This window comes from Calidris pugnax, unplaced genomic scaffold (genome assembly GCF_001431845.1).
Source record: "Calidris pugnax isolate Ruff unplaced genomic scaffold, ASM143184v1 scaffold24, whole genome shotgun sequence".
NCBI lineage: Eukaryota > Metazoa > Chordata > Aves > Charadriiformes > Scolopacidae > Calidris > Calidris pugnax.
This window is the reverse complement of record NW_015090922.1, coordinates 17,740,192-17,763,815: the sequence shown is the minus strand read 5'-3', so window position 1 is coordinate 17,763,815 and position 23,624 is coordinate 17,740,192. Positions and strand designations below refer to the sequence as shown.

The 23,624-nt window shown below is 35.4% G+C and overlaps 1 protein-coding gene across 1 annotated transcript in view; it reads left to right on the top strand.

The window, feature by feature from the left end:
- TTC27 (tetratricopeptide repeat domain 27) overlaps positions 1–23,624 on the top strand; it is a 136,507-nt gene that overhangs the window by 16,334 nt on the left and 96,549 nt on the right. The window contains exons 4-8 of the mRNA XM_014950399.1: positions 551–691; positions 3,363–3,465; positions 8,464–8,628; positions 17,453–17,589; positions 21,962–22,074. Of these exons, the coding sequence (XP_014805885.1) occupies positions 551–691; positions 3,363–3,465; positions 8,464–8,628; positions 17,453–17,589; positions 21,962–22,074 (659 nt within the window). The remainder of the gene's footprint in view (positions 1–550; positions 692–3,362; positions 3,466–8,463; positions 8,629–17,452; positions 17,590–21,961; positions 22,075–23,624) is intronic.

Genomic DNA, 23,624 nt, shown 5'->3' with positions numbered 1-23,624 from the left:
TAATTTCATTGACAAATTATTTTATTGCTATGATTACAAATTGAATGACGTGGACTTACCAGAAGCTTTTACCCTTAGATCATGGGAAGAAGTATATTACTGGAATGTGTTTGGGGATAGTGTTGATGGGACAGAGGTATTTCAGGTGGGAGGAAGTCAGTATCTTTCAGATCATGTTGATACAGTGTATCAGGACAGGAAGAAACAAGGCAGAATTCACCATGATTTGGTAAAATGTTGAGAGTCCAAGAGATGTTTATTTATTTTTTTTTAATGTTTTCAGAAGATTTTTTCCTTAAATACATGAGTAGTTATTTTCCTAATTCTGTGTTACATGATTTGTTTATAAACTTGTGTAAGTTTCCTGAAAGTTGTCTTTTTTTTTTTTTTCCAAGAGATGTTTATTTATTTTTTTTTAATGTTTTCAGAAGATTTTTTCCTTAAATACATGAGTAGTTATTTTCCTAATTCTGTGTTACATGATTTGTTTATAAACTTGTGTAAGTTTCCTGAAAGTTGTCTTTTTTTTTTTTTTCCATTCTTCTTTCAGCCAAAAAACCTGCATGCAGCTATGTTGAAGACGCTGGTTCTAGACGGTGAATCAGTCTATACCCTGACTTCTCATCCTATTTTGCTGCTTATAGCCAGGATAATCCTTGTGAATTCAAGACACAAACTTGCATCCCTTCAGGTGAGAAACATGTGACTAATGATTATGACTTCCAGCTACTCATTAGTTGGTGCTCTCATTCTTTTCTTAATATCTCATTGAATCAGAATTACTTCCATTCCTTTTTCTGTGGCTCTGAGGTTTTTCCCTCTAATAGACTGTTCAGACAAAGTGATTACAATTAAACACAAGTATCTTTTTCTTAAAGATAAGCTGTTTTCTCACTGTCTTCCTCAAAAAGAAGAAAGATGCCTTTGTTACCTGGAAAAAAATAGAAAATTTGCTAGGAAGGAACATTTTAAAAAGACATATACTTCGTGACGTTATTTGAGGGGGGTGAGGAGAAATGCCCTATAATGCAGCATACATATACTGTGTCCTTTTTAACAAGCTTTGGAATACCGTTAACCACCAGTCCTCTCTTTTGTTTGTCACTGTCATCTGCCTCTTCTGCAGGCATTCGTGTGGAGGCTTGTACATTAAAAGCAAGAATATATGAGGAAACTCTTCTTGAGAGGGTTTTTGTCTCTGCCTCCTTTGTAGTTTAGCAGCAGGCTGGCTGGTAGGAGGACTCACTAGAACTGGGGGAATTTTAAGAGCAGCAACTTCTCTTTATTGCATTCCAGTTGAACAGAATTTGGCTGGAGATCAAAATGCCACATGGTCCCTCTTTATGCTTGGCTGACAACATCCATTCCCAGCTGGGTCTTTGTATGAGTGATGAATTAAACTTTGTGGGAGATGTTGGCTGTTCTGCATTTCTGGAAGCCAAGCTCTTCCATCATTTTCCCTGTTATGCACACATGAGTGCTGTTGAATTTCAGCAATTGGGTCAGTCAGGGAAGCAGAAAATGTACCTGATACAGAGAATTCCCTTGCTGCCTCCCCTCATACTGACATAATTGGGTGCCGCCTCCTACCCAGTGGAGGTTCAGTTACTTGTGCCTACATCAGGTTTGGATAGTAGTTCAAAGGGAAATGAAAAAACTACTTTCATCAACAGATCAATATAGCAATTAAAGCTTGGTATTCTGTCTTGTTTCAGCTTGATTCAAAGGAAGTCACTCAATACTTTTGCTTCTTTAAGATTAGTGCAAATAAATCTAAAACAGAGTAAAATATTCCAAAATATAATATCTAAAGCATTAATAAAGCCCTGTTTTATTAAAAGATGCTATTGTACGTGGATAATTAAATACTTAAATATTGTCCAAAAATTCCTAATTTGGCTCCCAAAAAGCTAACATTGCTGATAAGATATTCTACAGAGCTCAGCTGCTGTACCTGAAACTTTATAACTATGATTTCTCTGATTTTTCTGAGTGGCAAGCATCAGGCCTCAGGAAATTGTATTGTTAAGCTGGTTCCTCAGTTCTGTGGGAAAATCAATCATTCATTATGTAAAGCTAAACTGAATTAATTTGAAACTTTTATTTAAATTGCCTTTAGGTTTCTAAATAAATGACAAAATGTTGGGATTTGACCTTCTTCACAATGTCTGTTTGTGTGCTTTCACTCTGTTCAGCTTGATATCAAAAGTCATCTCTCTTTGCTTTTTGAAATAGATGCTATTATTCTTTTTGATGGTTCCTTTCTAGGGACATTAGAGTCAACTACAGCTGATAGGTTTAGATGTTTGTGCTTGAATACTGTACAGCCCTTAGGTCAGTCTGATGTGAGCACACCTGTATAAAAGGTTCAGAAGATAGGTGCCTCTCAGAAGCAATCAATGACTGGCGTGGTAACAGTAGCAGAATAACTGGTAATCATCTCAGCCTGTGTAAAGGTATGGCCTACATTCACAGATGATAATCTTAACATAATATTCTATTCTTAAAATTATACTTATCAGTTAGCTTTTCCATGCATTTCTACCTAGCGCAGCTAGAGAGGGACGAGATATGCTGAGAACTTAGGTTTTGTGCACACAGCTTCTCTATTTCCTGAGCTGTGATTCGGCTCTACTAAAGAACGATTACTTAGCATTTGCCCTTCTGAAATTCCACCTACAAACATTAGTACTTCAATTGTGATTGCAAGGTGTACTCATGAGTAGTTCTGGTCCTCTTCCACATCTCTCAATCTCCTTTCTACCACCACCTGAGGAAATAAAAAAAGGGTTAAACAGAACAGGAAAAAAATGCATAAAAGGGCAACACTGGATGACCAGAAATACTGAATGGCTTCCATACTTTTCAGGCTGAAAAGATTACTGAAGAGTGAGATCATGGCTGTCTATTAAAATCATAAATGTGACATGAAGATAAGTAAGAAATGGTGCTTTTTTTTTTTTGGTCTTTGTCTGTTACAAGAATTAGGAGATATGAAAACAAAGTAGCAAGTGGCTGCTCAGAAATAAGCTCACACAACAAGTATTTATTTTATCTTCTCTTTACAGAGTTTCTTAACAGACTGGGGTCCTAAAGATTTGCAGGGTTCAAAGAGTAGCTAGTTAAATTGACAGAGAAAAAGCCCATCAAACTCTTAGAGCACTGTAGAGCTGTTGAATATGTTAGTCTTTATGCTAGGTTAGTGCTCACTTTTTATATAAAACAGCTACTTTGGGTGGCTTACATCTTTTAGAATTTAGAATCAGTTACAAAATATATTTTTTAAAGCCGTTTATCTTTTTTCTTTTTTTAAAAAGGATCTATACTTGTTATTAATTTGAAGTATCCATATTTTCTTTCAGACTTTATCTTGGTGGACTCTAAGATGTGTGAATATTCACCAGCAATTATTAGAGGAGAGATCACCTGAGCTATTTGCTCTTGCCCAGACCTGTATAAAACAAGGTACGTTTCTAATTACTTGGTTTATTGGCCTGCAACATCAGTTTTAAGACATCATGGGGGACCGGAATTTATAGACACAACTCTCACAGCATGATGTTTAGCAGATGCTTATGTAACTACAGAGAGTAGAGAGGGAACAGAATTCACTGAAATTGACATGGACTTGTGTGGCACATGCTATTTTCTGACATCTAAGATGAAGAAGAAAATATGTGATTGTAAACAAAATTTTTCTTTCCCCATGCTTAGCACTGTTAGCTTATAACAAGCTCACTTGAAGCCATTCCGTAAAGCTATCATTCCTTATTTAACTGAGCTCATCTGGGTTTGAAAAGGGAATGTCCTTGTTCTTCTGTGTCTTCATGGGGGATGAACTTCTTTTTTCCTTTTTTTTCTCTATCCCCACTTAAGTTTTGAGATTTGTTACCTCTCTGCATTTTATGTAGGCAAAATAGATGACATTGGAACTAAATGATGTAATATATATATATTTATGTTTACAGAAGCGTAATGTAAAAGTTAAAATGTCAAACGTAATTATATAACTTGAGTTTTTTTCTAGGAGGAATAAACTCTTATATAGACTGTTTATATTACTCGCTACAATGACTGATAAAGCTGGAAAAAGGAGGGAAGCCCCTCACCAGTTAGCTAAGGATTCTTCATTTAATTTCACAAACCTGAAATTTCCAACCAATTACATATAAAAATTTTTCTATTGCATTTAGAGATGAGTTGTCATGTATGTTTTATTTTGACAAAGAAGGCAACCTTAACTGCCAAAGTTTCAAATCTCCTTTCTCCTACCACACCTTAATGGAACATTTTTGATCTGAACCACTGGAATCAGAACGTGCAAAATATGAAGTGGGTTTTGGTCCTTGAAGAACTTCAAAAAATGCACTTAACAAAAATGTTAGTGCAATAATGAAATTGAGCAGAGGATTTTATTGGGTCCTCTGCAGTGAAGAAACATCTGACTTTATGCTCTTACTGGATGGTAAAATGACTGAAGTGGAAGAGGTTTGTTGCAACTGATGTAAACTATGAATTCTGTATTTCTTCTTTTTTATACTTGATTAGAGAATTTTGAACTAGCTTCTAAAATTATCTTGCACATGTATGGGAATCTCAAGATTAAATTCTACTTATTCTTTAGCCTGTAACTTTAAAAATTCTAGTTCTTAGCTTGAATTGTTGCCGATTTGATGCATATATTAGAAAGTAATTGACAGGTGTAATTTAAGCACGTCATGATAAATCTGTTGACGTATTAATTTATAGGCTAAGGACTGGGGATGAGGGTTGGACTTACCAGGTGCAAACAATGAAATCTAAGTTGCATTTTTAATTTCCAAATTAAATTAAATTGAGTTTTACTTCAAAAATGGATTTTGTCATTGTAGTGGGTTAATCTTACAAGTTTAGCCTGTTTAAATGCTTGTACTGAAAATAAAAAATTCCTTAAATGTGACTTCCAAGATACATTGTAAAAGTTAATCTTGGACTAACTTATCATAGCCATTTTAAAACCAGAGTTGCATAGTGGTGGTTAACTGTTTCAGAGAGGGTTATTTTGTTTAGTTTGACAGTTAAGGGTAAACTTTTTGAGGCAAAGTTGTTGTTGCTTAGTTTTAATGTAGTAAGGCATGGATATTTGTGTGTCAGGTTGTACAGTACTTCTAGAATGTATATTTTCTAAATATTTACCTAAAAATGTTTTATATTTTGACATTTTATATTATGAAGTAAGTGGTGCTGGTGTGCTTCATTCAGGTAGGGAAGGTTAGGGAGATAGGATTGTAATTATGTTTGTTTTAAAGCTTAGAATCTGTTAATAGTCTTCTGCTCGTGTCTAAGTAATTTTTTGTTGTTGTTGTTCTGAGTATGTGTTCCATAGATGCCCAGCATCAAAGATATTTAGATGCCAGTGGTCTTGCAGTTCTATTAAAGTATTACAATTCTTGTTTGACAGAATTGTTTTATCTTATTAACTTTGGAGAATGTAGAGCATATGAAAGCACTTTTGGGTTCCCTTAAGTAGATAAAATCTGTAGCACGTTTATGTGACTGTTACTTTTTCCTCTTGGAAATACCTAAAAGCTTGGGACAAAACTGAAAGAGAAGTAATCATAAAATTAATTAGATTATACTAGTTAGAGTAGTTTGTGCAGCCCTGACCTGTGTAGAGGATGGTGCTGCATATGCACAGATACTAAGTACTAAAATGTGTATTTTCAGTGTCCTGTTTTGAAACTCCTGGATATGGTTTTTGGAGAAGATGATGTAAAGTACACTTGAATCTTTAGTGAGTCTTTCAGACAGTTGTTGCTGCATGCTGCCTCTAACGGTTTATTTACTTTCTAATTAAAGCCATCTGGTATTTCAAACTAGTACCTTCATGTTCCATAAAATAATTACCTAATAGAACTTTTAAATAGTCTTTGATTAGGGCTTGAAACCCGCCCCCCTTGCTTGTTCTGTATCAAAAACCTGACCGGAAAACTTTGTCTTAATTGCTAGAGAAAAAGACTTTCAAACTCAGGAGAAATTATCTTTTCTATTTAAAATACATTGTTTTCAAGAGTAAGGTCAACATCACCACCTGACGAGAAGAGAGCTGCAGTGATTCCCTGCTGTTCCGAAGCAAATGTTGTGCAAAACCAAGAGGGCTCAGTGTGGTTTCCCATCCATTTGGCCCGGTGACAACCACAGCACGGGATGCCAGAGGGATGTCTTCAGTTTGGGACATCAGTGCTTCCGCGCAGCTACACCAGTACTAGTAATGATGTGAAGCTTCTCACAAAGGTCCTCAAAGTCTCAAATGCCTGAACTTACCAAGTTTGAGGATTAGCACTAAGTAAATGGTATTTAGGTAGAGACTAGTTAGAAAGCTGCTCAATGTATCACTTTAGTTTGTTATAGCAGTATATATGGCTCTAGTACAAGTAATTTTACATTCAGATCATTGAAACTTGTTAGCTATGGAAAATCACGAAGTCGTGTATGATTATAGACTAAAATCTGTTGGTTTTTTGTTCTTTGAAATTGAACCAAAATCATTCCTTTGGAAGCTTGCATTGTTGTGCAGTTTCCATGTGTGTACATGAGCATTCAGTATCTTGAAGAGCCTTCAGGATTTAGTGGCTGAAACTATGCTGAAGCCTCAATGCAAATGTATTTTTGCATTTGTATAAAACCCTCACTGTGTTTTTGAGTGTTTTTAATAATAACTTATAGATAATTTTATTTTTTCCTCATGTAAATAGGATTTCTGTCCTTTGGGAAACCATCAAAGTGGCATTGTATATGTATAGAGTTTGAAAAGCAGGTAAAGATGGCAGATGTCCCAAATCATTTACTGAAATTTCTTTTTTCCACTCTTTTTACAAAAAAGATGGCTTTTGTTAGAAAGGCAGATGTTTTATGGGCTGTGGGCTTTATTCTCTTCTTTAAAAAGAGATCATGCTTAATGATAAATATAGACAAAAGCCTTAAAAGCTCAGATTTTTTCTTGATCAAGAGTGTACTTAAGGTAAACGTGAGGTTAAAATTCAGCTAATTTTCTTAATTTTGAAGTAATGTATTTGAAATAGGTTTTGTGTTACAAGAGGGGATGAAATCACACATACTTTGTTCTTAAAAGTTGTATTCTCTTTAGGGTTTTTTTTAGGGATTAAGTTGTAACCCGCTGCATTCTCTATCCTACTATAATTGAAAACCATTGAAGTTCTATTTTTAAATTACTAATTTGCTTTCATTAAACAAAATATCTAAATTTAGACTTTGAAATAAGTTGTTACTAGGCAGGATTTATCCATGCAAATTCTTATTTACTGAATTAAAAAAGCTGTGTATAAATATGTTCAGACTTAGCAGCTTTTTATATTAATGGAAAAATTTTGAGGATTAACAAGTACTCAAAAAAAAAAAAGGTCTAAATTTAAAACAATAGAATCTGTTCTGGCTAGAGCCAATTTCTAAATTCAGAAGTCAGAGAGAAATGTTTAGAAAATCCTTGATAATATTAGTTTTTCATATAGTAAGACCTTTTACTAATCTTAATAAAGCGTATTTGAAAACTTAGGCAACCATTACTAATACATCTGTGTTAATCTTGGGTACCAGTCTTTTTAGGTACTGTGATGCTGTGAGCTTTTAAAGAACTCTGTGTAAATATTTTCTGGCAAAATAAAGACATAAAGCCCAAAGCAAAAAAAAATTTTAAAAAAAATTCTGTTTAAGACTAATTCACATGAATTGTTTTCAACTTAATTGTCTGTATTTTACTATGCAAGAATATTCTTTCGTCATTTACTGTATTTTGATAGAATTCAGATATGTAAGAAATACAAATGCTTTTGTGCTGGATGAAAAAAATATCATGTCTTCTTCCCTAAAGATTTCAGATTTATTTACGAAGGTATTTTCTCCTGTTCAGATGGAGAATGTGATTTTTATCACTCAGCAAATCAGTAGTTATAAAGAAACTCACAACACCAAAAAAACCCACCACAAAACAACAAAAAACCACCCCCAATACAAACAAAACCCAAACAAACAAAAACTCACTAAAGAGTCCTAAGTCCTCATTCAAGGCTCAGTCTGCTGGTGAAATGTTCTCATTTTAAGCCCACAGCTTTAGGGGGGTATATTACCTCAGTATTCCGAGTTCCTATATTCTTTAGCAGGTCCAAGACAATTAGAGTTGTTTATTTTCTGCAAAAATAATATATGCCAATTCAGCTTTGCTGTAAAATATAAGTGAACAAACTTGTTTGTTCTTATTGTAATCCTTAGATATAAAACTTGAAAAATGCTTCAGATAGTGCATGTCTTTTGTACGCTGACTGTGGATTTTTAAATGTGTAGAGGTGTAAAGAACAGCAGGTTTGCTTTAAGCATAACAAACTGTTTCTCTTGGTATTTTAAATGTGTTTGTAAAGTACCGTTCTCCTGGACTGCATCCTGATACCTTTTCTTTTTCTTAATTTGCAGTGACAGAAGCAGAAACGTTGTTTGCAGGTGGTGAAAGCTGGCACTTAGCAGTTCAGTTCCATCTTGAGTGTGCCTATACTTTTTTGTATTACTACGAGTATAAAAAAGCTAAACAATGTTTCAATACAGCTAAAGACATAACAAAGCTCCAGATTAATCTTACAGGTAAGTCTTACTTGTACAGCGTATGAGGATGGTTGATTGGACCAAACTAACCTGCAGCTTGTTGGGGTTTTTTTTACACATCCAAAGCAAAAAATCATGACTTTTAACAAGTAGAACTTACTTGTCTTCTAAGAATTAGCATTGCTTGGAAAAGGGAAGCCAAATATTCCATCCAGTTACAATATCATCCCTAATGTGGGTTTCCGAGTGGCTTTGCTATTACAATTCTTCCTTCTCATGTTTCATATCAAATTTCAGGTCTAGTTGTCTGTTATGGGACCCCTGAAACTAGTTAGTTGGTGTCATAATGAGCAAGTTTTTGTATGTATATTTGGAGACAGCATTAAAGAAGTCTGCTTCATGATTTGATGCAGTCTTTCACCTTTTATGCCACTAGCCTAGACCTACTCCATGTAAGTAGCATTTAAAAGTCACTTCTGGGACTGTTGTTATCACAAGAAATAAGTAGAAAAGTCAAATTTCTGATGAACGGAACTATCAAGGATTCAATCACTATGGAGGCTTTATAATTATCATTTCAGAACCTGTCATTTGGAGTCAGGCAGATCAGATTGCTGCACTTGCAACTTCAGTTAAAATTACATGCATTGATATGGGCCTGTTTGGTCCAGGTTCTGCTAGGTAGTCAAAATGACATAAAATGCCCACCTTTTCTGTGGGAGAACTTTCGATTGTGCCTGAGTTGAAATGCAAAAACATTTATATAGGGTTTTTTCCCTATAGACTTAGTGGAAAGCACTAAGGAACTGAAACTTGCAGCCTCCTTACCTGTTACCCCACTATATGTCCCAAGGCTAACTGTTCCTTTATATTCAGATTGGAGCTACTTATCTCCTGAGTCAGTTTAATATTTGTCTTAGTTTGAGTGACACAAGACTGATTTCTCTTTCAGTATTTTTACTTTGCAGTAAAGTCTCTTCTAATGCTTGGGAAAACTGTACTTTTAGAAGACTCTAGTGTCTGAATTTGTGAAAATATTTTCTGTATAACCAACCATGGTGTGTGGCTTTCAAGGTCTCGGTGTTTACCAGTTAGTCAGGTCCTGGCATGAGGAGGAGCGAGACCTGGACACTTGACCCCAGCTGGTCAACAGAATTATTTCATACTACGAACGGCACATTCAATATAAATTAGAAAGTTTACTGTTGAGTTCTCTCTCTTCCTTGATGACAACAATCCTGAGAACTCCTTGCCCTGGTGCCAAAACCCTGAGCCCTTCCCTTCCTCCCGAAGCCATAGGACTCATGTTGCTGTCCACTGCTGGGAGTGCACAGCTTCCTACTGGCTGAGTTTAATCGCTGCATATTTTATATTGGTATTGGGATCAAAATTGGTTCTTTAGTGTTATTAATGTTAATTATGCAGTCTCATTCTATTAAATCTGTTTACATTTCAGCCCTCAGGTTTCCTTGTTTTTCCCCCGTTCCCCTTCCCGGGTGAGGGGGGGTCATTGAGTGAGAGAATAATTGTCTCAATGACAAGAAATTGTTGTAGGTTCCTCAAACCATAACCATATTTTAATTAAAAAAAAACCCCAAATGAACAAAAAAACCCCACCCCCCACAAAAAAAAAGCCCCACCCAAGAACCACAAAAGCAAACAACTTTTGTGGAACTCAGTGCTCATTTCTTCAAAGGCTTTAAGGGTTTACTTTGAAAAATCTGTAGTGAAAGTCTTGTGGCATAATGTTTTTGTGTAGCTGTGAGTTGATTATATTCAATGGTATCTGCTTAAAGTGTAGGAGTAATTTCCCTATATTTACTGGAAGGAATTCCATCCACTTAAGTTGATCCTATGCTTTTTTCCTACACGCAACATGTACTGTATGTGTGATGTGTTCCATGTGTGGCATGGACCGCAAACTCAATATTACAAGGTAGTTTTGTTTAAAATTATCCTAATTTTTTCTTTTATTAAAAATATCAGTGCCTGTGGTGATACTCAAGCTATAAAAATTTAACTAAGAACAAGTAAAATCAAAGTAGCAAGTGGCTATTCACTGATATTCCTCAACTTACAGCTGCATGTTGGATTTTTTTTCCTTTAAAGGAGATCTTTAGATTTTCAATGAATGATTTCCTTAAATCTAACAAAGGAAAAACCCTCTTGTTTGGAAAGGAAAAAAGAAAAGTTTGGATGCAATAGAATTATTTGTATTTTTGATTACTTTACTAAGAGGTTATGCTAGTCCCAGAGAGAGGCTGTGGTGATACAGTCTCTTGGAAAAATGTTGTGAAACTCCTAAAAGTTCTGTGGTTTATCTCCATAAATCTACTAGAAAAGTTATGAAGGATGTCTAACCTAAAGGCAAATGAACTGAACATGTGGGAATTGTTGGCATTCTAGACATAGTCATTTGACATGCATGTTTGAGCTAAAAGAAAAGAATGTTACATCATCAAAAAAGACTTTGCTTTAATGTAAAAATTCAACCTCTAGCAAAGACATTTTTAAGGCTTTTGGAAGGTATTTCCTTTTTAGGGAAGGATTTCAAGAGGCTTTTATTCTGTAATGTTTGTAATCCTTACTAGTTGAACATTTTATTGTGGCATGGAAATGTATGCTGTTCTTAAAGAGAGAATTTAGAACCAGTACTTTCCAAAGTTATTTTAGAAATGTGTGAATAAATTATACTTTTTTTTGGCTTGTCTGCTTTAAGTCCATTAATCCAGGTCTGTGCTATATTCATCACTTATTAAAAAGCATCCTTATGTCCCTCACAATGAGTCACAACCATCAATAACTCCATAGAACAATTTCCAGTAAAAAAGATAACTGTGGTTCTTCTTGCATACAAATTTACTAAAATGAAGGGTGGTAATCCAAAATAAATTTAACATCAACAGATCTGGAGGATTAATAATGCTGAACTCTCAGATCTGCATATTGTCTGCTTGTTGTTTTCATGCCCAGTAATGCATCCCTGGGAATTTTTAATATGGAACAGAAAGTAAAGTCTCTGTGTGGACTCCCTCTCTTCTGTGAGACATATGGTGGTATTAAAGCAAGCAAATTTTTCCCCCAGCTTAAACGCGGGATATATGTTTTCCAAACAAAAATGATTATGTTTGTAATAACACGGAATTCTTTGCTTAGAAAATGGGATGGGGGATGTGTCCATCTCAGAGCATAAACAAATCATAGTTTCTGGGTGGTAGCAGATAAAGTTATTGGTAACCAGCATAATTTTGCAAGTGTTTTATTCAGTTGTTTAAGCAGCAAGACATAATAGTAAGTGAATTGCAGCATAATGATTTTCAAGCATTAATAAAATCGAGAACTGAGTGCTACCACATAAAAATAGTATGAATCATTACCCACTATTTCTCTCCATGTGTCGCCCTCTTCTCCGCAGTGTGCCTTGCAATTTTAAGGGGATATTTTTAGAACTTTTTTCACTTCTTCATAAACTCTTTCCATTAAAAAGGGGTAAGTGGCAGAAAAGGAGAAATCAGTTTAATTTCTGGCTTCCCTACTGTTCTCCTTCCGCCTCCAGGAAGAAAAAGCAGTGACTACTGTTTCAGTGCCTGTGCCAGGTGATTCTTACTGACAATGGCCCCATCCTCAGGCCTTTGTCACATGAACAGTCAATCGTCTTTACCTCGAGGATTTTGTCCTGCAAAATTTTCAAAATTATAATGAAATTTAGAACTTGATCTTGATTGGCCCTGCAAAAGTAACAGTGGATCAACATTCAGTTCTCCATTTCTGTTATTTGACTTTCACAGTTCACATTATCTGAGTGTTGTATCATAGTAATAATAAGCAAGCAAACCTTCAAATTTTATAGAGTAATTTTTAGGGACATTTTAGTTCTAGTTAGGATTCTGTTATTTTAAGTTACTATCCTGAAATTGCTCCATGATCTCTCTGATTGCAGCTTTCAAATAGGTTGCTGACAGAGGAAGAATAGATGTGATTTTCTTTTCACCCTGAAACTGAAGAAAGAGCACTGAGAGGAATTTCACATTATGTGTTTGTAAAGTACCGTTCTCCTGGACTGCATCCTGATACCTTTTCTTTTTCTTAATTTGCAGTGACAGAAGCAGAAACGTTGTTTGCAGGTGGTGAAAGCTGGCACTTAGCAGTTCAGTTCCATCTTGAGTGTGCCTATACTTTTTTGTATTACTACGAGTATAAAAAAGCTAAACAATGTTTCAATACAGCTAAAGACATAACAAAGCTCCAGATTAATCTTACAGGTAAGTCTTACTTGTACAGCGTATGAGGATGGTTGATTGGACCAAACTAACCTGCAGCTTGTTGGGGTTTTTTTTACACATCCAAAGCAAAAAATCATGACTTTTAACAAGTAGAACTTACTTGTCTTCTAAGAATTAGCATTGCTTGGAAAAGGGAAGCCAAATATTCCATCCAGTTACAATATCATCCCTAATGTGGGTTTCCGAGTGGCTTTGCTATTACAATTCTTCCTTCTCATGTTTCATATCAAATTTCAGGTCTAGTTGTCTGTTATGGGACCCCTGAAACTAGTTAGTTGGTGTCATAATGAGCAAGTTTTTGTATGTATATTTGGAGACAGCATTAAAGAAGTCTGCTTCATGATTTGATGCAGTCTTTCACCTTTTATGCCACTAGCCTAGACCTACTCCATGTAAGTAGCATTTAAAAGTCACTTCTGGGACTGTTGTTATCACAAGAAATAAGTAGAAAAGTCAAATTTCTGATGAACGGAACTATCAAGGATTCAATCACTATGGAGGCTTTATAATTATCATTTCAGAACCTGTCATTTGGAGTCAGGCAGATCAGATTGCTGCACTTGCAACTTCAGTTAAAATTACATGCATTGATATGGGCCTGTTTGGTCCAGGTTCTGCTAGGTAGTCAAAATGACATAAAATGCCCACCTTTTCTGTGGGAGAACTTTCGATTGTGCCTGAGTTGAAATGCAAAAACATTTATATAGGGTTTTTTCCCTATAGACTTAGTGGAAAGCACTAAGGAACTGAAACTTGCAGCCTCCTTACCTGTTACCCCACTATATGTCCCAAGGCTAACTGTTCCTTTATATTCAGATTGGAGCTACTTATCTCCTGAGTCAGTTTAATATTTGTCTTAGTTTGAGTGACACAAGACTGATTTCTCTTTCAGTATTTTTACTTTGCAGTAAAGTCTCTTCTAATGCTTGGGAAAACTGTACTTTTAGAAGACTCTAGTGTCTGAATTTGTGAAAATATTTTCTGTATAACCAACCATGGTGTGTGGCTTTCAAGGTCTCGGTGTTTACCAGTTAGTCAGGTCCTGGCATGAGGAGGAGCGAGACCTGGACACTTGACCCCAGCTGGTCAACAGAATTATTTCATACTACGAACGGCACATTCAATATAAATTAGAAAGTTTACTGTTGAGTTCTCTCTCTTCCTTGATGACAACAATCCTGAGAACTCCTTGCCCTGGTGCCAAAACCCTGAGCCCTTCCCTTCCTCCCGAAGCCATAGGACTCATGTTGCTGTCCACTGCTGGGAGTGCACAGCTTCCTACTGGCTGAGTTTAATCGCTGCATATTTTATATTGGTATTGGGATCAAAATTGGTTCTTTAGTGTTATTAATGTTAATTATGCAGTCTCATTCTATTAAATCTGTTTACATTTCAGCCCTCAGGTTTCCTTGTTTTTCCCCCGTTCCCCTTCCCGGGTGAGGGGGGGTCATTGAGTGAGAGAATAATTGTCTCAATGACAAGAAATTGTTGTAGGTTCCTCAAACCATAACCATATTTTAATTAAAAAAAAACCCCAAATGAACAAAAAAACCCCACCCCCCACAAAAAAAAAGCCCCACCCAAGAACCACAAAAGCAAACAACTTTTGTGGAACTCAGTGCTCATTTCTTCAAAGGCTTTAAGGGTTTACTTTGAAAAATCTGTAGTGAAAGTCTTGTGGCATAATGTTTTTGTGTAGCTGTGAGTTGATTATATTCAATGGTATCTGCTTAAAGTGTAGGAGTAATTTCCCTATATTTACTGGAAGGAATTCCATCCACTTAAGTTGATCCTATGCTTTTTTCCTACACGCAACATGTACTGTATGTGTGATGTGTTCCATGTGTGGCATGGACCGCAAACTCAATATTACAAGGTAGTTTTGTTTAAAATTATCCTAATTTTTTCTTTTATTAAAAATATCAGTGCCTGTGGTGATACTCAAGCTATAAAAATTTAACTAAGAACAAGTAAAATCAAAGTAGCAAGTGGCTATTCACTGATATTCCTCAACTTACAGCTGCATGTTGGATTTTTTTTCCTTTAAAGGAGATCTTTAGATTTTCAATGAATGATTTCCTTAAATCTAACAAAGGAAAAACCCTCTTGTTTGGAAAGGAAAAAAGAAAAGTTTGGATGCAATAGAATTATTTGTATTTTTGATTACTTTACTAAGAGGTTATGCTAGTCCCAGAGAGAGGCTGTGGTGATACAGTCTCTTGGAAAAATGTTGTGAAACTCCTAAAAGTTCTGTGGTTTATCTCCATAAATCTACTAGAAAAGTTATGAAGGATGTCTAACCTAAAGGCAAATGAACTGAACATGTGGGAATTGTTGGCATTCTAGACATAGTCATTTGACATGCATGTTTGAGCTAAAAGAAAAGAATGTTACATCATCAAAAAAGACTTTGCTTTAATGTAAAAATTCAACCTCTAGCAAAGACATTTTTAAGGCTTTTGGAAGGTATTTCCTTTTTAGGGAAGGATTTCAAGAGGCTTTTATTCTGTAATGTTTGTAATCCTTACTAGTTGAACATTTTATTGTGGCATGGAAATGTATGCTGTTCTTAAAGAGAGAATTTAGAACCAGTACTTTCCAAAGTTATTTTAGAAATGTGTGAATAAATTATACTTTTTTTTGGCTTGTCTGCTTTAAGTCCATTAATCCAGGTCTGTGCTATATTCATCACTTATTAAAAAGCATCCTTATGTCCCTCACAATGAGTCACAACCATCAATAACTCCATAGAACAATTTCCAGTAAAAAAGATAACTGTGGTTCTTCTTGCATACAAATTTACTAAAATGAAGGGTGGTAATCCAAAATAAATTTAACATCAACAGATCTGGAGGATTAATAATGCTGAACTCTCAGATCTGCATATTGTCTGCTTGTTGTTTTCATGCCCAGTAATGCATCCCTGGGAATTTTTAATATGGAACAGAAAGTAAAGTCTCTGTGTGGACTCCCTCTCTTCTGTGAGACATATGGTGGTATTAAAGCAAGCAAATTTTTCCCCCAGCTTAAACGCGGGATATATGTTTTCCAAACAAAAATGATTATGTTTGTAATAACACGGAATTCTTTGCTTAGAAAATGGGATGGGGGATGTGTCCATCTCAGAGCATAAACAAATCATAGTTTCTGGGTGGTAGCAGATAAAGTTATTGGTAACCAGCATAATTTTGCAAGTGTTTTATTCAGTTGTTTAAGCAGCAAGACATAATAGTAAGTGAATTGCAGCATAATGATTTTCAAGCATTAATAAAATCGAGAACTGAGTGCTACCACATAAAAATAGTATGAATCATTACCCACTATTTCTCTCCATGTGTCGCCCTCTTCTCCGCAGTGTGCCTTGCAATTTTAAGGGGATATTTTTAGAACTTTTTTCACTTCTTCATAAACTCTTTCCATTAAAAAGGGGTAAGTGGCAGAAAAGGAGAAATCAGTTTAATTTCTGGCTTCCCTACTGTTCTCCTTCCGCCTCCAGGAAGAAAAAGCAGTGACTACTGTTTCAGTGCCTGTGCCAGGTGATTCTTACTGACAATGGCCCCATCCTCAGGCCTTTGTCACATGAACAGTCAATCGTCTTTACCTCGAGGATTTTGTCCTGCAAAATTTTCAAAATTATAATGAAATTTAGAACTTGATCTTGATTGGCCCTGCAAAAGTAACAGTGGATCAACATTCAGTTCTCCATTTCTGTTATTTGACTTTCACAGTTCACATTATCTGAGTGTTGTATCATAGTAATAATAAGCAAGCAAACCTTCAAATTTTATAGAGTAATTTTTAGGGACATTTTAGTTCTAGTTAGGATTCTGTTATTTTAAGTTACTATCCTGAAATTGCTCCATGATCTCTCTGATTGCAGCTTTCAAATAGGTTGCTGACAGAGGAAGAATAGATGTGATTTTCTTTTCACCCTGAAACTGAAGAAAGAGCACTGAGAGGAATTTCACATTGTGCATTCTGAATATTGATTAATGCAGTAGACAGCCTTCATTGGTTTGCTGTTTCACCATCTCCCATGTTACTTTTACAGCATCTTATATGAGGTGTTATGGTAATGTCATGTCTGTGATGCTTCTTCATAGAGCTAAGTCTTCAAATGAAGATTTGAAATACTTAAAATTATGGCCTTCTAAGATATTATAGGGTTTTCATGTGCCTGAATGTCTCCATGTTGTCATTAACTTTTAGCAGGCAAATTGAACAATTGTGTGTGATTTATTATTAGGGAATAAGTAGGGAACTGATTAAACTTGATGCCTGTGAGTTTTTAAGAGACAATATGATGTGTTATGGGGAATTTACTTCTAAGTGGCTTTGCAAGACCTATCTACCTGTGTTTGTATATTTGTAATATGGTTTTTTTTTTTGGTCATAGCTAGCAGTGAGAGCACGTATAGTTCATTGCAAAGAGATCAAGCAGAGTTAAACCAAGCTAAATTTCATAGGTTAATTCTCAATGTGTTTCTCTCTTTATTTTACATTTTTGTGACCAATTTTCTAGTATGTGACAGGATTACTGGGTTTTAGCGTTCATTAATATAAACATTAATTCTCTGTAGGTGCTTTGGGAAAGAGAACACGATATCAGGAAAAATATGTTGCTCAGCTTATTTTGGATGTCCAAAGACCAGATGAATTCCTCCTTCCTCACAGTGAACTAAGTCCGGCTCCAACACCTTTAGAAAACTTAACAATGGTATGTATTTGAGAAGAATGGCTTTAATTTCTTAAAATGAAAGTCTTCTGAAGCTTTTCTTGGGTGTCTGCAAGGGAAAAATTTGTAGTGCCTAGGAGAAACTTAGGATTTCTGAAAGTCTTTGTAAAATATGTGGGACAGTCCTTTCCTTAATATTAAAGGACATGGGGTAAACCATGAAAGACAGATGTGGCTACTCCAATAAAAGCATGTTTGCAAATATGATCTTCTACAGTTCATGTATTAATTTCTGGTGACTAAAAATGATGGAGTTAGGAAAACAGGTGGGAGACAAATTTTCAAAGTAGCCTGCAAGGCATCACAGAAATGCAGATAACTAAGGACTGACAGACATGTTTAGTAACACTGTGAAGATAGGAAATTAGTCTAGGTATTCCTACGGGCATGAATTATATGACTTGTCCCTACAGATCTTAAGGCTGTGCATGATGACTTCAATTATAAATTGCTAAACAATCACTGAATTGTTTTGGGATGGCCTTTTTCCTTCATGTGGAGAAGTTCTGCTTAGGATTTAAAGTTATTTGAACTTGCTAAAAAAGTCAGAGGAAAAATTGAGGCTTTATGGTCCAAGATTTATTCTTCAGGTTGGAAAGCTTTTGTAATCAAAGGTTATACCTTGCAGATTTCCAAGTCAAGCAGGAATCTAAAGCAAAAAAATTGACAATACTTCTCTATTTCTAAACTGATTGCAAAAATATCGTGGGAGACTATCCTAGCTTTTGTTGTTTGTCCATTAGTATGTCCTTAGGGTTGTATTTGATTTGATGAAAAGAGATTGACTGTATGTATGTCACAACTTGTGCTTATGATAGAACTATGTATAGCAACCCATATAAGGGTAGTGAGAGCTTGGGGAAGGCCACTTCATGAGCGTCAGACTTAGTTATAGTTATAGACTTACCGAGAACTAAGTGATAGGATGCATTGTTCTCACTCCATAATGGGATATTGTATAACTTTCTTCCAGTTATTCACAGCTTTCTGCAGAATTTGCCTTTGTAGTCTTTATCTGATAATGACTTTGGTTTGGCATAAAGTAATTATATCTTTTCAATAAAAATAGCAGCACTGTTTTAAACTGTAGGTATAACCTGGAATGAAATGTATTATCCTTGCTAATAAAATACTAATATGTCCTTTTAGTGAACAGACTCAAAGCTGCTGAAGTAAGTCTAGCAGAGAGTTTGATAAAGAAAATCAGGGTATTTGAAACCTTTAAAAATTAGTCATGCTTATGTCATCCACACTTTCCTATTAAAAATTTACTGAATATATCATGAAAATAATGCTAGAGAAAGTAAGCATATCTGCTCTTTCTGAAAAGTAAAAATGTGATGCTAGAAAGGCCTTGAGAGGTTTTTGCTACAGGGAGAGAAGTGAATTTTGTGCAAGTCTGAGCAACTGTGTCACATAATTCTGTCATAAGTTACTTGGGCTGCCTATCAAGGAAAGCTAGGCTTTCTGTTCCCACAGTCCACTTCTGAAAAGACATAAAAAAATCAGAACCCGTTATTTCTACATTTTGTGTGTGTCAGAAACTCTAGAATATAATATTAGTAAACCATGTGCTGCTTGGAGGAAAACCTGAGATATTTCAAGTTCAGCCTTTCATGAACATCGTGTCTGAGTGTTCTGCCACAGATATTAGACCAGGCTTGACTAAGCAGACTCTCCAGTTCGTGTGTGTGTTTAATTACCAATTAAAGGTTTTGGGTTTTTTCACCTTTTTCTATCATGTCTTTATTGATAACGTAGTATCAAAGTACAACTTATTAATGTAATTTGTCAATGTTAGCTTTAACAATGAGTCCTAGTGTTTCTTTTGCCAGATCTTGTATCAAATTTGCCAGCCTTGGGTGTATCTTGAAGCTCTTTAGGTAAAATTGGAGTTAATCATATTCTCCATCTTCCAAAAACTGCCAACAACATCATTGCATCTCTCTCTAAGTTTAGGGCAGATGCTTGATGTATCGTGTGTATTTTTAAAGACTATTCATGGCAAATGTATAGAAGCTACGTCTTGAGGGGTGCTGAAAATCTCCACAGACCTAACATATGCAAATGGAAAGCTAAAAGATCATGCTGCAGAATTATTACAGGGAAATTTTCTTCCCCTCTCCAGTGTTCTTATTTTACATCTGCCACTTGCAGATAAAGGAAAAGACAGGAATTGTCCTGGATGAGTGGAAAATTTCCTAAGAGAATTTTAAACTTTGCCAATATGTATAAAGGCCAAGTTGAGACTCGTCACACCTAATTTTCATCTCCTGTTTTGGAGTGCTTATTTCTATGGTCTTGAAGTTCTCCCTCTATTATTGTTCAATAAGATGACTGAATAGGTTATTTTGCAATTAAGGGTTCAGTAATTTGTTTTCACTAAATATACAACCAATATAGGAATGTGATTGATTGTTGGACTGTAGCTGGGCTATTTCTGGTCAAGTGCTTCCTGCTTCCCTCTGGTGCTGAGCAATTATGTTATCTCAGATAGCACTAGGAGGAAAACTATTTGCATTTCAAAATATGCATTTGAGATGGTAAATTCAAAGCTTTGCTCACAGACCAGTTTGTGTGAAATGAAAACCTCAGGCTTGAGGTGATGCATAAGGACTCTTGATATGAAGTGGTATGTTAAAATAGTTTGATTAGTTTAAAAAAAATTCAGAAGTGCTTTTATGTTTTGGGGAGATGAAGAATTTAATTTTAAATCTTGGAATGAAAGTCATAATTTAAAACTCTAGCATACAGTTGCAGTACAGTTCAGTTGATCAATATTTATAGTGAAGTTAAAGCAATTAGTACTGTTTAGACAAGCTAGATTTTAAAGATTATGTAGACCAGAATCTGGAAGCTTTTAACTAATTGCCTTATAAATTAAATTGTAAATTATGAAGTGGTATCATTATACTAGCATAGGGTTCGGTTCTAAAATAATTTTAATTGTGGTAGATAATCCTTATATCCGCTATCCTTATATATGCTAATGTAGCAAGAGAATAAATGGTATTAAATGTGCCTTTAAGAGTGGGAATATCTTCCTTATCCCATTAAAATAAAATAAACTTACTTTCTTCACATTCTCTGTCAAATGACAAGTTAGTTTCATTTATATAGTGATAAAATACTGGTGATGAATACAGATAACCCACTTGGAAGCATTCCTGTTTGCTTTTTGTTCTTCTGTGGACCCTCATTTTGACATTGTCAATGGAAGATATTAATTGGAAACAGCTACAAGAAGGGAAATAAATAGGAAGTTCTAAAAACTGTTAATATAAATCTATTTTATGATTTTAATAGATTATACAAATTACTACTGGTTACTAAAAACCAGTAGTGCAATAATTGGTTTAAGGACTGAGTTTTTGGTTTTGTTTGGGGTTTTTTTTCAAGTGAAGGAGAAATAGTGTTACAACTACCTCCCGCTTGCTCACAGTCAAAGGAATCTTTGTTCTTTCTGAACAAACACAAATTCTACAAACATAGTAATTTATACTTTTCAGCCACAGGTTATTACTTTCTTCTTTAAGTTAAATGACAGACAATGAACTTCAGGTAGCATACTTGTTTGTAAAAGTTAAACTGAATACACCTGAACAAAAATAATTTGTTCCAGAGGAAATCTGAAGGAAAGTCACAAGTACCTGTCCAGGAGAAAACCTTTTCATAATACCCTTTCTTGCCTTTACCAGCGACAAAGCATCTGGAGGTGCTGGCTCAGTGGGGTTTTTTCAATCAGTGTTTCTTTAATTTGCAGAACTCCTTTAAAACAAAATGAAACAAAAAACGCCACCACCACTTCCCTGTGTAAGGAATTTAACTGTACTGGCAAAAGGCATGTTCTATTTAGTTGCATTTTGCTGATACTTAAAAAGAAATCTGTACATTCCCAGAGGTCCATAGTCACTAGCCTGAAAACCTGCATGTTAAGAAATAATTTAACATTAATCTGTTTCAGTTTGTCAGTATGTGTGTGTTTATCTAAATATATATAAATATAAAATAGAGGAAGAAATTGTTGATAATACCATGAGCTAAAGTTTGAAAAGGAAAATCCTCTTCAGCCCTTATTAAAGCCTTATTATTCAGGTAACCTTAAAGTTGCTCTGAATGCTGTTCCTCCTGAATTGCAACCCGTATGCTTGTAGCACAAGTGGTTTGGATGGTACTTCATGCTACTGGCTTAATCAGTTATTCTGTCATAATTATAGTAAATTACTTTCCATTGTAACATTTTCTGATGTTTGTATTAACCTTTTTTAAGAAAGTCTATATTTTTTTGTGTTTTGAAGGCATACATTTCTCTGCAACTGTTTATATTTTAAAATAAATTTTTCTCCTTTAACAGAATTATGATTTAAATGATGATACAGTGCTCAATGAGATAAAGTTAGCAGATGCTGACCAGTACCAGCTACCTGATTTGTGTGCAGAGGAGCTTGCTGTAATACTTGGGATATGGTAAGTTAGTTCATAATTACTTTAAAAAAAAAACCACCAAAATCTGCATGATTGTGATAATCAAATAATGAAATGGTGAGTTGGTGGGGCTTTTTTTCCTTCCTTGTCATATAGTCTGGCTAAAACGCTAAAAGACTTGCTCTATACATGGGTAGCATTTTCAGTTCTCTCAGAGTGAGCATTAGTGTCCAGTTCAGAAACTGACCAGTGTTTCATTAATTACTGTATTGTTCTTTTATGTGGATAAAGCTTCTTGTTCTTTGCCTCAGATTAATCATGTTTCAAGTATAAGGTGGCATTACCTACCATATGGTGATGGCGCTTTAGTAAATTTTGAAAACCTATTTCAGAGTATGCAGTGGTCAGCTCTGTATGACGATCAGCTGTGTCTTTCAAGCAAAACACTGCCCTGCTTTTCAGTGCAATTGAGATACTTGTATAAATTCATGGTGTCCATTGCTAGTTCAAGCTGTAGTACAAAGTCCTCATGGTTAAATACCTAAGTTTTTTTCTTTTCCTGGCTTTCAGAAATTATAAGCTACATGGGTTTTAGAAATGGCACAGAAGAGCAAAAAGCAGCCTGAGATTTGAGGACCAGAAGCTGGCTGCTCATGAATATCCTCATTTTCTAATACTTTTTTCTATGATGTAGTCATTTAGCTGATGACAGTTATCACGCAATTTTTTGTGTGCAATTTATTTCAGAAGTATTAATATGTCAATAATGGTGGCTTTGATGCAGTGTTCATCATCCATATCTCTCAAAGCACTTTTCTAATCTGTGAGTTGCAAAATGATGGAATCTGCAGTGCTGCTGAGATGTCTTACCCAGGCCAAAAGGCCAGGAGCCAAACAATGAGTGAGCCCTAGTGCCCAAGTCTGGTGTTTTCTCTGTGGGGGCACACGGATGTTACAAGATCTATCTTTGTGATAGGGTGACTCAGTAACAGGGCAGAGAAAGGTTAGTCAGACAATTCAATGGCATAAGCTAACAACCCAGCATTTTGTAGTAGTTCCTTTTTGGTGTGGGGCTTATTGCTTGTTTTCTAGCACGTTACAGTATTTCTCCCCCCCACCTCTCCATCACCAAAGTTTCCAGTTCCTTTTCCCCGTCTTGTCCAATAAAGTTCAGTGGAAGTCATTAGTGGAGAGAAGATTGTTTCCTTGCATATGCCCATTTCTCAGAGTGCAGCTTTTTGAAGGGCCAGACACTTGGCTATATAGTTGAAGTCAAATGTGAAGTTTAATGTTGGTGGTTTCAGCTATGCCCTTTAACCATTCAGCCCATTTGCTGTAATTGGGAATGAATGAGTGGAATATGTACTGTGGCTTCATATGTTCTTTATTCCCCTAGTCTTAAACTTTTCTTTTCAAGGCCACATCTAGATCCGGTTTGAGGACAAAGGAATGGAGTGATCAGTGGGTTGACATATATTCTTGACCCAGTCACTTTTAGCCTTTCATACTGAATCAAAGCAAGGCAAAGCCTTCCCCTTCCTGACAAGCATTTTCAAAGTGCACTTCATTTTTTAACACAATATTGTGTACAC